This window comes from Phycodurus eques, chromosome 8 (assembly GCF_024500275.1).
Source record: "Phycodurus eques isolate BA_2022a chromosome 8, UOR_Pequ_1.1, whole genome shotgun sequence".
Lineage (NCBI taxonomy): Eukaryota > Metazoa > Chordata > Actinopteri > Syngnathiformes > Syngnathidae > Phycodurus > Phycodurus eques.
The window spans coordinates 27,568,814-27,585,842 of NC_084532.1; the positions used below are offsets into that span (position 1 = coordinate 27,568,814).

Genomic DNA, 17,029 nt, shown 5'->3' on the forward strand with positions numbered 1-17,029 from the left:
CTAATTACCCAATTATTAATTCCCAACATATCTGTTCAGAATATCATACTCCCTTAGTCTTGTTTTTATCCTGATGTTTATGTTCTCAATTGTTTCACTTTGATTTTACCCTTTCATTTCCCACTGTCTTTGTGTTCCCTTTAAGACTCCTTCAAATAAGATGCATTATTATTATTCCTTGTCAGGTGTTGGTGGCTCTCGCCTGCGACCTGGAGCTGGACACGTTGCCATGTTGCGCTGAGACGCATAAGTGGGCCTGGTTCCGCCGCTACTGTACGGCCTCCAGGGTGGCAGTGGCGCTGGATAAAAGGACCTCCTTGCCCAGACCATTTCTGGATGAGGTGAGAGTCAACAATGACAAGTGTAACCCGTCTTTATTCTCTGTGTTGTGGTAATCTCCGTGGAAGTTTTCCAATTTTAAAAATTCCCGGAATTTGGCATCCATAAAAACAGCATAATCCACAACTGTGTTTTGGTGAAATAAATAAAGTCCGTCTTAACTTGTTCCACAAGTCATTTAAAAGCGTTTCCTCCCAGGTGACCAAAAAGATCCGCGAGCTCATGGCCGACCACGAGAGCGTCAACGTGCTCCACGAGAGCCACGAGCTGTTCAAGCGCGAGCACGACGAGCAGCTGGTGCAGTGGATGAACCGCCGGCCCGACGACTGGACCCTTTCGGCCGGCGGCAGCGGTACCATCTACGGCTGGGGGCACAACCATCGCGGGCAGCTCGGCGGCATTGAGGGGGCCAAGGTCAAAGTGCCGACGCCCACCGAAGCCCTCGCCACGCTGCGCCCCGTGCAGCTCATCGGAGGGGAGCAGACGCTGTTTGCCGTCACTGCGGATGGAAAGGTGGGTTTTTAGTTTTCCTGGCCTCCAATAATACATTTAAGCTGATGAAAACACACCTTTTACAGTATTCCTCTGTGTCCATTTTTACTCTTGCTCGCACAGTTCTCCAAATAAGAACCAAAGTTTGCTTGCTTCAAGCGCTTTATTTTTCTAAAAGTGACCCGTACCAAAAAAAGAAAATTAAACTTATGTTCAAGCAAGGGCGGCACGGTGGACGACTGGTTCAGACATCTGAACATCATTGATTGGCAAAATACCTTCACAAAAATAGAAAATGCGAGCCTAAGACAAAAATAGATACCTGTACTTTTAATGCGAGGTACCTACGTGAACTGAAGGTGGCCGGATGTTGTGAAGTTCTCTGCCGCCATCTCACAGACAAATGCTTGTTCGTACCGGTAAGGCAAGGCTAAAAATCGACCCGGGACTGCTCATGACACTCCTAAGTCAAGGCACCACTGTATAGTACTTCCAATTTATTTCATATTTCCTCATTCATACAGTTGCCACATACAGTACGCCGTGGCTGATTGCCTGATGTTGTAAACATGGACTTTTTGTTGTAGCTATACGCCACCGGGTACGGCGCCGGAGGCAGGCTGGGTATCGGCGGCACCGAGTCGGTGTCCACCCCGACCCTGCTGGAGTCCATCCAGCACGTCTTCATCAGGAAAGTGGCAGTGAACTCAGGAGGAAAGCACTGCCTGGCGCTCTCCTCGGAAGGAGAGGTGTACTCGTGGGGAGAGGCGGAGGACGGAAAACTTGGCCACGGCAACAGAAGGTGGGCAAAGTGCTGGAAAATGTCCGGTTCATTTCCATGGGCAGTTAATCTGGGGAATTTCGCAACCGTAGCTCTTGATAAACCGCACTGCCAACGACTCTCTTTTTTTATTTTTTATTTTTTTTTAGCCCCTGTGATCGTCCTCGTGTAATCGAGTCCCTGAGGGGAGTGGAAGTGGTGGATATCGCCGCGGGAGGGGCGCATAGCGCTTGCATCACGGCCAGTGGGGAGCTCTTCACCTGGGGGAAAGGGCGCTACGGTCGCCTGGGTCACGGGGACAGCGAGGACCAGCTCAAGCCCAAGCTGGTACCATTGATTGTGTGCTCGTGTCATTTATGCCGTGTTACATACATAAACTTTAATCATGACAATAGTCAGAATAGTAAGATAAGAAATTCAGTGATAATAAGTAGATAATACAATAATAATAATTTAAGGGGGGAAAAAAAATACAATCATAAATTATATTATATGAAAATTATAACTAATACATTAGTAAATTAATTGATCGTTTGGTTGTATGCTTTTGCCATTAATGCTCTTACGTGTCATTTAATGATGATTATAAAAAAACAATGGAAAATAAATATGACAAAAGAACATCGATCAATTAACCGGGTAAACCCACTATGTCCGTTCTTCTTCTTCACAGTTTGTACAGTGGCCTCATTTACATTTGGCTCCAGATCTGGATAAATGTCTGACGTTTGCTCGTTGCTAAGTGGGGCAGTAAGCCACCATATCCAGCAGCTGGTGCTCGAGCTAAACTATTCGATGTCCCTCCAGGTGACTGTTGTGTTCTGTGCAGGTGGACGCTCTGCAGGGCCACAGGGTGATCGACGTGGCCTGCGGTAGTGGCGATGCCCAGACCCTGTGCCTGACCGACGACGACATGGTGTGGTCCTGGGGCGATGGCGACTACGGAAAACTGGGCAGAGGGGGCAGCGACGGCTGCAAAATACCCATGAAAGTAAGTCGGCGTCTACCACGATACTGTATTTTAATGTTGGTCGTGATGACGGTACTTGGAGAGCTAATTATTTCTTTAACGTTTGAGACTCACTGGTGTATTAAACCGCTCATCTGATTTATTCCCAAGATTGATTCGCTGACCGGCGTGGGCGTAGTCAAAGTGGAGTGCGGATCCCAGTTCTCTGTGGCGCTCACAAAGTCGGGAGCCGTCTACACGTGGTACGTTCTACATCGTAGCCTCCATCATTGTAATCATCAATCCCAGGACTCAAGTGTGTATGTGGGGGGGGTTGTGTCTTTAAGGGGCAAAGGAGACTACCATCGGCTGGGACACGGGTCCGACGACCACGTTAGGAGGCCCCGGCAGGTCCAAGGCCTCCAGGGGAAAAAGGTCATTGCCATCGCGACTGGATCACTGCACTGTGTGTGTTGCACAGAGGATGGTAGGTGGAACCCCCTTCTTTTTTGACACTGTTCTGTAAAAACGAAAATCGACACAATGCAGCACACGGCAACATTTTCACACCTTTTATCCATGTCGCTACACCCATAGACCTTTTCGCAGTGACGTCAAATGTACTTCCAAGTGGCAAAAAACTTCCACCACGAGTAAAAAAAAAACATCTCTCATTTGACCAAGGCAGAGCGATTGCGAAAACAGGCTAAGTGGCTTGCACGATGATTTTAGCCTTCTTCTCTACCGCCATAGTTTGAAATTGTGAAGTGTCAGTCGAAAAAATGTGACGCAAGTTAAAGTGCCCGGAAGGGAGACGGAATGCCGGCAGCAATTTACATTTTGACAGAAGTTGAATCAAAAAATAGACATGGTGTAAAGTCAGACATAGTTACCTCATTCACTGCCAGGAGTTCCCCATATTGCCAGCCGTTTTAAAGCATTGACTGATCTTTCAAGACCCACAGAATATTGTGGTCTGTGAAACTTTAAGCACCCGAACCTGAGAGAGGGCTTTTGCTAGAAAAATAATCATTTATTTACACATAAACAACTATGAAACATAACGTGAGCGACGCTGGCTTATATTAAACATCAGTGTTTTTTTTATACACGAAGTTCCTTATTCGCTCCATCAACTTTCTCACTTTCTACTACTGACTGCGACACATACTCTGTTTACGCAATACATATTCATACTCTCTTCGAATGTGAGGTGCTTTAACTTGTCCGACTTGCATGTTTGCATTTGTTTCCCTCCAAATGTACATGACAAGCAGGGATTCACTGCCTAATCTTTATTTTCTACTCAAAAGCCGTGCTGACCTCAAATCCAAAGCAATGCCGCCATCTACAGGGATCTGTTGGTCATTACAGTGGTTTACGAACCTGAGTTACATAGGGCCTCTGAGAACCTGTTTCACGCCTACCTGTTGAACAACGTAATTGACGAATATATAGGTCGGTGGCAGGTAAACAGTTGGATTCCTGTTGACGAAGATAAAAATTCATGACAGTGAAAGAGTGAAACATGAATTTACAATTTTGGTACAGATTTTAGTCACACACATGAAGTAGATGCACATTATTTGCTTTCGCAGGCCACATAAAATAATGAGTCTGGCTCCCGGGCTATAGTTTTGCCACCTGCGGTTTATAGAGTCAGACCGATCTGAGGTCTATTGCTGACGCCATTGCTATGGTGCGGTTGGGCTCAGGAGAAGTGTTCACATGGGGAGACAACGACGAGGGCCAACTGGGCGACGGCACCACCAACGCCATCCAGAGGCCGCGGCTGGTGGCGGCGCTGCAGGGCAAGAAGATCAACCGGGTCGCTTGCGGCTCGGCCCACACGCTCGCCTGGTCCACCAGCAAGCCCACCAACGCCGGCAAGCTTCCCGCACAGGTACGATGACTCTGCGCTTCGTCTAGTCAGTGATTCTTAAAGGTACGCGGGCTCCCTCTAGTGGTATGAAAAGACTCACTGGATTAACTTGTCAAACTGCATATTGGTCATGCTGGTGGTACATGGTGATCGAAGTATTTTTGAGGTGGTACTTGTGTAAAAAGCGACTATTGTTTGAATCCAAGGTGCCCATGGAATACAACCACCTGCAGGAGATCCCCATCATGGCACTGAGGAACAGGCTCCTCCTGCTGCATCACATCTCTGAGCTCTTCTGCCCCTGCATTCCAATGTTCGACCTGGAGGGGCGCCTGGGCCAGACGGGCCAGGGACCCTCCCTGGGCTTTGACACCCTCCGCGGCATCCTCATCTCGCAGGGCAAGGTGGGTGAGGTAGTGATGATGGTGGTACACATGATACTCAGTGGCGTTTTGAATATGGCTTTATTTGAGCAGGAAGCAGCTTTCAGGAAGGTGGTTCAGGCCACCATGGTGAGAGACAGACAGCATGGACCTGTGGTGGAGCTCAACAGGATCCAGGTAGGGATTTTCATTATTTCCCCACAATTCCCAGATACGTTATTGAGAGCCACGGAGGCCGGGAGAACAGTAAAACACAAATGCAATGAGGACACACACACAGGAACTGCTGTTAGCCACAGCTCACGCCCAGACACTCACACGCTGACTGGCCGACGTCACACGGCACCCCACCAGGCACCGCCTCTTAAAGGCCCATGCATGTATAGAGACGTTAAAATACATACTCTATATTCTGTAGATTTTATGCTTTTTAAATTTTTTGCTCAAATACATTTTAGAAAGTGTTTTAATGTGTTTCAAGTCTGTGGGAGGGTTAAAAACATTTATGGTCGATGGCAGATTTTCACTTCAGATCTTCATCTTGATCTTGACTGTATCCCCCGTGATCAACGAGGCTTCACTGTACGTGTTGTAAACACTGAAGTCAGTTTGTTATTGATGTCATAACTTTTGATGGGTATTTTCCTGTAATTAGGTCAGAGCCTTTCTTATCTGCAGCCTTGCTCTACACACGCACATACCCTCACGATGAGGCCAAACAGGCACCTGATGATTACATGTGATGTCTTTCATAAAGGGATTTTTCTATCTTTGTGTGTGTGCATGATCTGTACTTCAGACAGTCTGTAGAGAGTTAAACAAAGCACCTCAGTTTGGGCCAACACACACACATCGTGTATTGCCTTTTTTATTTTTATTTTTATTTATTTTAATTTTTTTTGTGGGTGTCATACACTACTTACGTAGCTACGAGATATTCGGCCTTGGGGTAAATTATCCGCATGAATCTAAGGTCCTCCACACGTTGAGCTTTCACAACAGAAATTATATTTCCAGGTATGAAGCGAGATCCAGCCCATAGTGTTTTAAATAAATAGTAAACGCTATTTATACATTTATATGAACCTGTGGTTAAAAAGCGAAGCATGGAGAGTCTCTGTCGCCGGAACGCATGAGAGCTTTCACAACAAAAATTGTGTTTGCAGGTACGAAGTGAGATCAGCCAAGCCGTACCTATACGCAGTATATGGATACAATCGTACCGTGATATACGATGACTTGACGAAACAGACTTTCGAGGATGCTTGTCCGATTTTTGTTGTTTTTGTCTTGAGTTAGGAGCAGGAGATAGAAGTGTGCTTCAGACCCTGACATGATCTGTTTTTATTCCTGTTTTTTTATAGAGTACAATACTGTTTGGTGCAATTTGACTTTTAAGCCTTGAATAGGAAAACCCTTTTAAATGAATTATGTTGTTTGAACTTCTATTTCAAGGTACCGCTGGATTGTGCTTTACAGTAATACAACACTATTTATAATTTTATATGTACCTGTGGCTAAAAAGTTAAGCGTGACAAAGTCTCTGTTGCTGAAATTCACAAGTACAGTCAACAAATGGAACTATCATGACCGACACCCCCTGAAATATCCGCACTCTCCTTTATTTCTCTCAAGTTTCCTCTCTTTGTGTATTATAATTGAGCTACAGCGGCCATATAATGAAATGTAGTATGACTTTGTGAACTACTTTTCTAGATTTTTGAATGTCCCACTGTTACATTTTTGAATGAACGTGCTGTTCTCTAGCAAGGAGCAGCTTCTGGTCGGTGAACAACGAGTTGTGCAAACAGTGCTGGAATATGGAACAGTTGGAGATTCAGAAGTTTAAGGGAGGTCAAATTAAGTTCACCTGCAGAGGTTATAGTGCATTTAGGTTCATCAGCGAATTTCACCCGAAAGCCCAATATCCCTAACTTATTGTGTGTAGTGTATCTGTGAGCCCCAAAGTGCCGACATTGTCCTCTTTGTTCTCAGGTGAAGCGCTCTCGCAGCAAAGGAGGCCTGGCGGGTCCCGACGGAACCAAGTCGGTGTTCGGTCAAATGTGTGCCAAAATGAGCTCGTTCAGCCCCGACTCCCTGCTGCTCCCACACAGAGTGTGGAAGGTCAAATTTGTGGGTGGGTGTCAGAAAGATCAACTCAATAATGAAGGCTTGTTTTTTAGAACTTATTTAAAACAAATTTGGAGTGGTAACATAACCTACATCTTTCATCCACATTTTTCCTGTTTTACAACTGTACATATTCTTTACATTCATGTACAAGGGTCAGATAATAAAATGGTATGAACATTTTTTTATATGTATGCTGATATTGAACAGCGGCATATTGAAAAATTGAAGGATGCAAGGGGCCACTATGACATTCTTTGACTTTATTAAACATGCTAAAACCAATCGAAGCAATTTTATGTTGCATTTTTTTAAAACATTTTTTCGAGAAACTGCTACATCACAGCTTTCTGTTATTGTACATTGAGGAACATTGTCCTTAAACTGTTGGACTATTTTCTCACGCACTTGTTCACAAAGAGGTGACCCTCGCCCCATCTTTGCTTGTGAATGACTGAGCAATTCAGGGATGCTCCTTTTCTACCCAATCATGGCGCCCGCCCACCTGTTCCCAAAGAGCCTGTTCACCTGTGGGATGTTCCAAACACGTGTTTGATGAGCATTCCTCCACTTTCTCAGTCTTTTTTGCCACCTGTCCCAGCTTTTTTGGAACGTGTTGCAGCCATAAAATCCTAGGTTAATGATTATTTGCTAAAAACAATCAAGTTGATCAGTTTGAACATTAAACATCTTGTCTTTGTAGTGTATTCAATTAAATATAGGTTGAACATGATTTGCAAATCATTGTATTCTGTTTTTATTTATGTTTAACACAACGTCCCAACTTAATTGGAATTGGGGTTGCAGAATAATTATCGAAAATGTTAACAATTATATTACTTACATTTTAGAAAGAATGTGTTTTGGAAATTCCTCTTTTGTAGAATAATGAATGAAACAATCTTGTCTGTATGGGATTTATGGGACAAGGCTACACATCTCAGAGAAGTTACACCAGAGTTATGGAACAATAAAACAATACATTATAAAGGAAAGGCACCCAACCTTATAAATGTGAATATAAGTAATGAATTAGAAAAAAAATAATGCCCCGAAAAAATGTCAATTATTTTCTTTTCACCAGTCTTTTTCATGTTGTGATGGTTATTTTTTTGGTTTTGTTTGTGCCTCTCCAGGCGAGTCTGTGGACGACTGCGGCGGCGGCTACAGCGAGTCCATCGCCGAGATGTGCGAGGAGCTGCAGAACGCCCTGACGCCGCTGCTCATCGTCACCCCCAACGGACGCGACGAGTCCGGGGCCAATCGAGACTGCTTCCTGCTCAACCCCGCTGCCAAGTCACAGCTGCACATGAGCATGTTCCGCTTCCTGGGTACCCGCTCACAGTTCGGCCCACAAAACGTGCACACAGTGTTCCTTTTAGTTGATAAACTCGTTGTTGTTGTACATGGCTTTTTTTCTAGAATACAATACAATACAATACAATATCTGGAAAATATGACTTTAATCTCTTAAATTTAAGACTATTTCTCATTGGAATTTGAGTGCTTTTCTCGAAAATGTATGACTTTATTCGCATAAGATTCTGATTTTTTTGTCTCTCAAATTGGATTCCTTTTCTTGATGACTTTGTTCTTGGAAGATTTTGACTTTTTCTGTAAAATTTCACTGTTCTATAAAATATGATGGAACATTACTTTTTTTTTTCCTCGAAAATGAGTTTCTCAAAAATGATATATTTGATCTGATATCCGTTTCCCTCAAAAATTGACTGAAAAATGTAACTTTATCTCATAAGACTACAACTTTTTTTTTCTCTAAAATTTGACTCTTTGTCAAAAATGTTCATCAGTCATAAGATTACATTTTTCTTGAAAAGACATGACTTGAATATAGATAGATAACACCCCCGAAAATACAAATGTTTCTTCCAAGATTGATAATTTAGTTTATTTTGAACACGAAAATATGACTTTATTCTTGCCAGGTTCTGACGTTTTCTGGTAAATATATGACGTGATTCTCCAAAAATGATATCTTATTGCTTAAAAATGTCGTGATTGTTTTTGTTTTCTCAAATGTTTATTGATCACACGCGCACTTTGTGCTTCTGCAGGGGTTCTGCTGGGCATCGCGATCCGCTCCGGAAGTCCGCTGAGTCTCAATCTGGCCGAGCCGGTGTGGAAACAGCTGGCCGGGATGAACTTGACCATCGCTGACCTCAGTGAGGTGAGAACGCTTGCTGGCCCGGTGAGATTAGAAACTTGTTTTCGCTTATTTCTTATTTTAATAGCACTCCGTACACCCAGAACACGATTTAAGAACACTTTACAACAACACACAAAACAAATAAATGAATAAAAACTCTAATCATATCTCAAAGTCTGAGGAGCACAAATGTGTAATATTTTCATATCAAGTCAGAGTGGCACGTGCCGTGCCGGTCAAAATGGACGACGGTATCATCGGATACCTTTTCAGCCAATCAGTAAAGACTACTAAAAAATTACTATAAATGTAAAATAAAATCAGACTTCTCTGCATTTAATGAGTGCAAAAACCAGCTGCGTCCGTTAGCAGTTCTGCCCTAACGATGAGCTCTTTCCACTGTAAAAGAGGAACATTAAAACCTCGTTAATCCCCGTTGGGAATGGGAGCGTACTCGTCGGTCCTGCGCCGACGCAGTCGTAGTCGAGCACTGGTTGCCTCACGCTGCGATCATGAGCTTCCTTCTTTTTCTTCTTGTCCACGCACACACGCAGGCTCCCGCATTCTCTCGTTCACATGCTCAGCCCTTGAGATATCACAAAGGTTAGGTTCGGAATGCACAATACGTGAACAGCACAAGACGTAGCAACGTGAAGCCTGTGTGTTTTGTGTGTGCGAATGCTAGTCTGTTTTATTTGTGCATGCGTGTCCATATCCGTCCAGCCGACTGTGTGTCCATCCGTGTGTGTGTTTTTGTGTGTGCGTATGCATGTTTGTTTTGGTCCATCTGTGTGTGAGGGGTTGTACAGACTAGTCGACTATTTGACTCAACAGTGACATTTAGAGCGTGATGTCGCCAAGTCGCTAATCACGCGTTTTTTTTTTGTTTTTTTGCTTTTGGCTTTCGGGTCAGGTAAAGCACAAAAAACGAGTGCGCTGATTGAAATGATTCCGTCCCCTCAATTGATTTGAATTGTCGTCAGTGTCGAAAAGCGCAGTTTTGTTAAGCGAAGGACAACCAGTAAAGTGAAAAAAGCCAGACTCCGGCAGGATTTTGAAAACAATTTCGGCCGACATGATCAAAGTAGAAGGAGGGCACGTCGAGCGCGAGGACTCGTGCGTACCGATGCACGTCCGCTGTCCCTTCTCCAGGTGGACAAGGACTTCATTCCCGGCCTGATGTACATCCGCGACAACGAGGCGACGTCTGAGGAGTTCGAGGCCATGACGCTGCCCTTCACTGTGCCCAACGCTAGCGGGCAGGACATCCAGCTCAGCTCCAAGTACTCGCACATCACGCTGGACAACCGTGCGGAGTACGTGCGACTCGCCATCAACTACAGGTCAGGACAAATGCGCTTTGCAATGCGCATTACCGCCACCTACAGGAGCGGAGTGGAACGGTCTTACCCCACACAACGAATTGGATGTCATCGAATGTGTACCTCATGAAGCGGCCACTGTGTGTTAATATTCACTCTGTCCTGCTGCTGTTGCTGTCGTTCTTTCCGTGCAGGCTGCATGAGTTTGACGAGCAGGTGTCAGCCGTGCGGGAGGGCATGGCCCGCGTTGTCCCCGTTCCCGTGTTGTCACTTTTCACTGGATATGAACTGGAAACCATGGTGAGAGATGCTTTCTTTTTTTTGGGGGTGTCTGTTTGGCATGGCAGTGAAGATTGATGATCCGCCAGGACTTCTATGAAAATTCAGCCCACGAAGCCAGTTTCACTTTGCAACATGAAACTTTGTAGACATTTCTATCATGAGTAGACCCACAAAAAAGTCTCAAGAATCCATGCTTGAAAGGGTACAGGAAGTCAGCCATTTTGGTTTGAAATAGCGTCTTTTAGAGTCTTGTTAGCCATTTCCAGGAGTCCGTCAAAGATACATTTTTGTCCAATTGCTACCAAATCTGAAGCACATAGACCAGACAGATATGCCAAATAATAAAGTTTATTGCAATATAAATCTGACCAAACGCTTTCTTTGGTTGCAGGTGTGCGGGAGCCCCGACATCCCGCTGCACCTGCTCAAGTCTGTGGCCACCTACAAGGGCGTGGAGCCCACCGCCCCGCTGGTGCAGTGGTTCTGGGAGGTGATGGAGTCCTTCTCCAACACGGAGCGCTCCCTCTTCCTGCGCTTCGTGTGGGGGCGCACGCGGCTGCCGCGCACCATCGCGGACTTCCGCGGACGCGACTTTGTCGTACAGGTAGAAAGACGTTTGAAACAATCCGTGCTATACGGAGACCATATTAAAAAGCACTTTTTCTTTCCAACCCTCCCACAAGCTTTGAAATACATTTAAACTATTACAGCACACTTAAACAGATCAAAACACACTTTTTAAAATATTCCCAAGCGCCTGTTCGTACTCTCATTTTCAAGGAATAGGAGACTATTGTATAACATCACTTGGAGGAAATGAAAAGTTGCCGCACATTTCTCTAAGTAAGAAGCAAACCATGCTTGCTTGCTTCAAGCTTTTTCTCACCTGGAGTTAGTTATTGTAAAATTGAAATCGAAAACAAACATCAAAGCAAATGATGTTATTTTATATTTTCTTTCCATCCATATTTTTTCCTGTTAATTTTGGCCAATTGTTTTCTGTGGGGATGATTTCCCCCCCTCCTCGTTTTTGTCTTTCAAGTTCATATTTTACCTTTTTACCCCTACTTTTTGTACAGCAGTTCCTTGACTTATGAGTTGAATTTGATCTGTGACCACGCTTGTCACACAAAGTACTTATATCTCAAATTATCTCTCACCATGTATATGAGTGGAAATGCCATGAGTCCATTCCAGGTCGCAAAAAAAAAAAAAAAACACCAACAAAAAAATTGTAACATGTTTTTAAAAAAATAAAAATAATAAAATAAACCAATACTCTATAATATTTTACATTATAAAAACATACAGTAAAAATGACAAATCGAATGTAAAGAATTCAACAGTTTGTGCACTGATTCATTGTGACTGTGCGGCTCCTTCTGGGCATGGTGTGTGCATTGGCCACCAGGGGGCAGTAAAAACAGACTTACACGGAGATGGTTACAACTGCTCATTAAGCTGCAGTAATATTAGTCGTTTTTTTTTTTTTAAAGAGTTTAGCCACTATTTGCCTGTGAGTATTGCTACACTGTCGGTCTACATGTGCTTGCGTTCAAATATCCGTTGCCTAAATGTTTATTACACCGCAACGTTGATGCTGTTCGTTATCTTGTCTATTGCGCTTTGCACTGTGTGTTAGCTTTAAGCTAGTGGTCTTTCGTAAGGCAAAGTTATGTGGTGGTTTTAAATATTCAGCGTATGATTGTCTTTGTTTTGTTTAGTTGGACACTAAACATCAACCGGGAATGGCAATAAACAGCCTCTTTTTTGGAGAAATTGTTCATTTTTTGCCAAATTGCTGCTTGTTGTGGCGTGAGCTGCCACAATCTAGCGCTTATCTCTCAAAATTTTGCTCGCAAGTCAAAGCAAAAAAATGTCCGAGCGACGCCTTTATCTTGAAAATGTTGTAAGTCAAGGTACCACTGTATTTAAATAAAAGTTTTTTTTTTCTTCTTCTTCGTGTTTTTGCAGGTACTGGACAAGTACAACCCTCCCGACCACTTCCTCCCCGAGTCGTACACGTGCTTCTTCCTGCTCAAGCTGCCGCGCTACTCGTGCAAGCAGGTGCTGCAGGAGAAGCTCAAGTACGCCATCCACTTCTGCAAGTCCATCGACACGGACGACTACGCTCGCATCGCCCTGTCGGGCGAGCCGGCCGCCGACGACAGCAGCGACGACTCTGACAACGAGGACGCCGACTCGTTCGCCTCGGACTCCACCCAGGACTACCTCACCGGGCACTGACCTCCTGCAAGTTTAGTGAGGCGGACCGTCCACAGGTGGAATTATTATTATTCTTTTTTTTTTATGCTCACATTCCTGCAGGTTAGACGCACTCGTCTGTGTGAATCTCTGTGTGTGTGCGTGTGTGTGTGTGTGTGTGTGTGTGTGTGCGTGCAACCAGCTGTGAAGCATTAAGAGCTTAGAAGAAGAAGAGCCATCCCGTGATTGTTACGATTTATTTATATTAGAATGACGCCTTTAGTGTGTCTGTACATAAAAGTGGATAAACGGTAGCTGCCCCATTTTTCTTTTTGAAAATAAATAATCATTTTAAAAATGTAATAGTTGCTCACATGTCGGTCTACTGAAGTGTGCGTCATCACAGTGTCTCCCCATCGAATGTGTGTACATAAATATACAGAATTAAATATGACTGTGCCATGTATTCAATGGAAAGCTGTCATTCCTGTGTCTTTGTGTATACAGTGAACACCCGCATATTTGCAAATTCACAGATATAGTTTGGGGTGAACCTATCCTCTGTTATTTGCTGAAAAACTGACCAGTTTTTTGTATTCAGGCCAAAGCAATTAAATTGCTGATGTGCCACCATCTTGTGGCATCTTTATGCCGTGGGGAACTATGTTGAAGTGAGTTGAAGCGCTTCATTCAAACAAAGGTTGCGCTTTGCCGCCATCCCGCGACACGTTGGTTAAGGACCGAGACTGTCGTACTTCGTCTTGTAAACATCAAAGACAGGAAGACAATGTTTTGTTTTGTTTTTTTAACATCAAAGATGTGTTTTGTAAATAAAGACAAGGCTAGAAATTGACGTACAGACCGATGTGTAAACATCGGAGATAGGTTGTCTAAAGACCGGAAACTGACGTACGAATTTTTAAACACCGGAGACATGTTCTTTGACTCGAAATGAAGATCGAAAACATCGAATTCAAAATGTAAATTTTTTGGGTAAACACCAAACACGTGTTTTGTAAACCTCAAAGCCTGGTTAATTTATGACCAACGTGACACATTCGTTCTTATAAACAATTTCAAGTGGATTTATTTTTTTTTTTTTATTTTTTTTATGGGACATGCTTATTGATTTTTCTTTTGTGCTACAAAAGTTGTGAAAGCAATTGAAAGTAATTCCTGCAATTTCCTTGCCTCGGTGGACAGCCAATAGGGTGCGGCGCCTCCGTCATGTGCTCGGAGGTTGAAGCGATTGTCTTAAGACCCCTCGTGCATAGACAACCGTTCCTACGCCTTCTTCGCTGTTTGCATGACTTCAAGAAGACTCCCGGCTCTCCCACCTCTTATGTGTGTGTGTGTGAGCTCCACTTTGTTAAAAAGAAAAAAAAAAAAAAGAAAAAAAAAAGAAAGACGCCATGTTTCTGAGTAGTTCAAAGGCACGAGGGAAGGCTCGGCTTAAATTTTCAATAGCATTCTTTGTGGATTTAGTGCCCTTTTTTTTTTTCCCCGAGGAAGAATGGCCCAGAGTACATTACGCTGCTGAGAGTCAGGTGCTCTCATACAGTCGAGCTGGAGGCGACTGAGTGAAGGCCAAGTTCAATCGATCACTCCGCCACTGTAGTATCTTACGCAAAATGCGTGTTATGGTCTCACTGCGAATTTCCAAACCTCAATGAATGTGCGATAGGTGTTTTCCCGAAACGTCAAAGGCGTTTTTTAAAATATTTTTTACAGCCAACCTAACACGTTTTCGTAAATATCGAAGACCGATCGGCGTCTACAGTGAACCTGGCGTCCATGTTTTTATAAGCGCCACAATATTGTTTTCAGCCGCCCTAATGTACAAAATGTAATTTTCCGTAAACGTCAAACGCGTTTTCCAAAAGATGAAAAAACATTTTGCACTGTCAAATAAGTAGTAAAAGTCAAAGCTGGATCTGCCCATTTCCTGGTGGTCTTCTCTAAACGACTTCACTTTCCCCCCCCCTCTCCCTGTAGATACATAAAAAGGTTTGAGTAGCAAGGTTGTGTCTACAGGGGATATAAAAAGTCGACACACGCCTGTTCAAATTCCAAGTGTTTGTCTTACTAAAAAAATCTTACGCCTGAAGTTCCTACCAAAACTTTATTTGGGGTTAATCAAGAGCCACTTTAAATTGTAGGAACATCCGGTCCCCTAAATCAACATTGTAGACTTTTTATATCCACCACTGTATGTTAAATATGTTGTTGCGACAGTTTAGTTACATTTTGTCTCAGGACAGCGAGAACTTACACAACAAGTGCATGTGTGAATTTTGTGCATGGATTATTAGAAATTTCACAGAGGGGCGGCAGAAAATCTCCTCCAATTCTGGAATGTGCCATACCTTCTGCACCATTTCTCCTTCCTGTTTGATGGACATTGTCCATCTAAAACAATTCAATAAATGCATTCAAAAAAAATCCATTGTTGATCCGCCATCACATATGGGTCATCTCCTAGTGGCTGCTGGGATGTGGAATTTGAGTTTTCACAGGCGGCCTGGAGCCAAGACGTAGTGCATAATAATGTTGGACTGCGTTGGAGCAGGTGGCAATATGGCGCGCATTGTTGGAACTCCCTTCTAACAATCAGTGACCCAGTGAATGGAAGATTCAACATCTTCACACAACCACTTCTTGTACTAAGGCGTGTACAGTATACTGAAAAAAAAAAAAAAAAAGAAGCCAGGACAGTGTTGGATTTCACAGTCAGTGTGAAAATGGCTTCTGATCTCCAAAAGTGGAAAATTGCTTTTGTCGGTGCTGCTAAGACAGAACAGCGACACAGAAAGAAACTAATGATACTACCTCCAGAAGTGGAAATTTGGCGGTTCAATTTTGTTCCCACATGTGTCCGTGTCAGTGGCTTTCATATAAAACAGCAATGGAAAAAAAAAAAGGAAGAAAAAAATGCTGGCTGCCAAGTGTGAAAGGGCATCTGTTACGACACCCACAAGCGGACAATTGCCAAATCAACTTTTTTCCCCTCCATTTTGTGTCGCCGCCGATTATACAGAACAGCAACGTGGGGAGAAAGTGGAAAAATTGTCTTTTTTTGAGTTTGTTTGTTTTGTACAAAAAGGGGCTTTAAATGTTTCCTCTGAAAGCAAAAAAAATCCCACGTTGACTCGCTCCGTCCAGTCAGTGTTGCTGCCATTTATATTGTTGGCCAAATAAGCTTATACCTGTTATTGAAAGTGACAAATGACTAAAAGTGACATGAATGGAGGTGCACGACCTGATCCCATAACCTTTGATCCCGAGAGGTCGTTCGGCTTTAACCGGCTAAAATCCCACACAACACACACACCCACATTCAGACACGCATGCGTCTTGTCTCTGAGCTGTCTGACCTTTCTTTCGCCTTTCAATGTGTGAAGTTGACTCAATTGGTTTATAAAAGTATTAAAAGCTCAGCCATGATGTTTCGACACTTTTTTTTTTTTTTTTTAAATGACATAACGCTAAAAAAAGGTATTCTTAATAAAATAAATGATAAATGACCAGGGGGGGTCTCCCAGAAATAAAAAAAAAAAAAAAACGAATGTAACTAAAGTGTCGAGAGAAGCTTAACCGCCCTACAGTTTTTCGGACAAAAACAAAAAAAATAAACCCCCAAAAAGTATGGAGTCGATCTGAAAAATAATTGAAAAAAATAATTATAATTAATACTCACAATGCAAATAATATTAACTATGAAAATTTGCAAAAATATGAACAGCAACAATTTTATATATATTCATTAATAGAATAATATATAGCGTAAGAAAACTCTTATTAATAATAAAGGTTTTGGAGGGGTTGAGTGAGTTAATAATATATGTGCCCTGCGATTGACTGGCGACCAGTTCGGGGTGTAGTCCGCCCAAAGTCAGCTAGGATCGGCTCCGACGCCCCGCGACCCTAACCAGGAGAAGCGGTGTTGAAAATGGATGGATGGATGGATGGATAGAATAAGTAACTACAAATAATGATTGCAATTTCGAGAAACACGGCCAGTGCCAATTTTTCTGAATGAAGAAAAAAATAATCATAATAAGTCTTCAAAATAACAATAATAACCTACATAGTGTCAT

The 17,029-nt window shown here is 43.2% G+C and overlaps 1 protein-coding gene across 1 annotated transcript in view; it reads left to right on the plus strand.

Moving 5' to 3' along the window:
* The window catches only part of herc2 (HECT and RLD domain containing E3 ubiquitin protein ligase 2), a 55,715-nt gene extending 42,312 nt beyond the window's left edge, over positions 1-13,403 (plus strand). The window contains 17 exon segments of the mRNA XM_061682806.1: positions 186-341; positions 538-852; positions 1,419-1,633; positions 1,762-1,939; positions 2,442-2,603; positions 2,733-2,824; positions 2,909-3,048; positions 4,277-4,464; positions 4,650-4,847; positions 4,920-5,003; positions 6,822-6,963; positions 8,093-8,287; positions 9,032-9,144; positions 10,276-10,466; positions 10,640-10,745; positions 11,119-11,331; positions 12,702-13,403. Of these exon segments, the coding sequence (XP_061538790.1) occupies positions 186-341; positions 538-852; positions 1,419-1,633; positions 1,762-1,939; positions 2,442-2,603; positions 2,733-2,824; positions 2,909-3,048; positions 4,277-4,464; positions 4,650-4,847; positions 4,920-5,003; positions 6,822-6,963; positions 8,093-8,287; positions 9,032-9,144; positions 10,276-10,466; positions 10,640-10,745; positions 11,119-11,331; positions 12,702-12,974 (2,961 nt within the window). The 3' untranslated portion in view covers positions 12,975-13,403.
* The last annotated feature ends 3,626 nt before the right edge of the window (positions 13,404-17,029 follow it).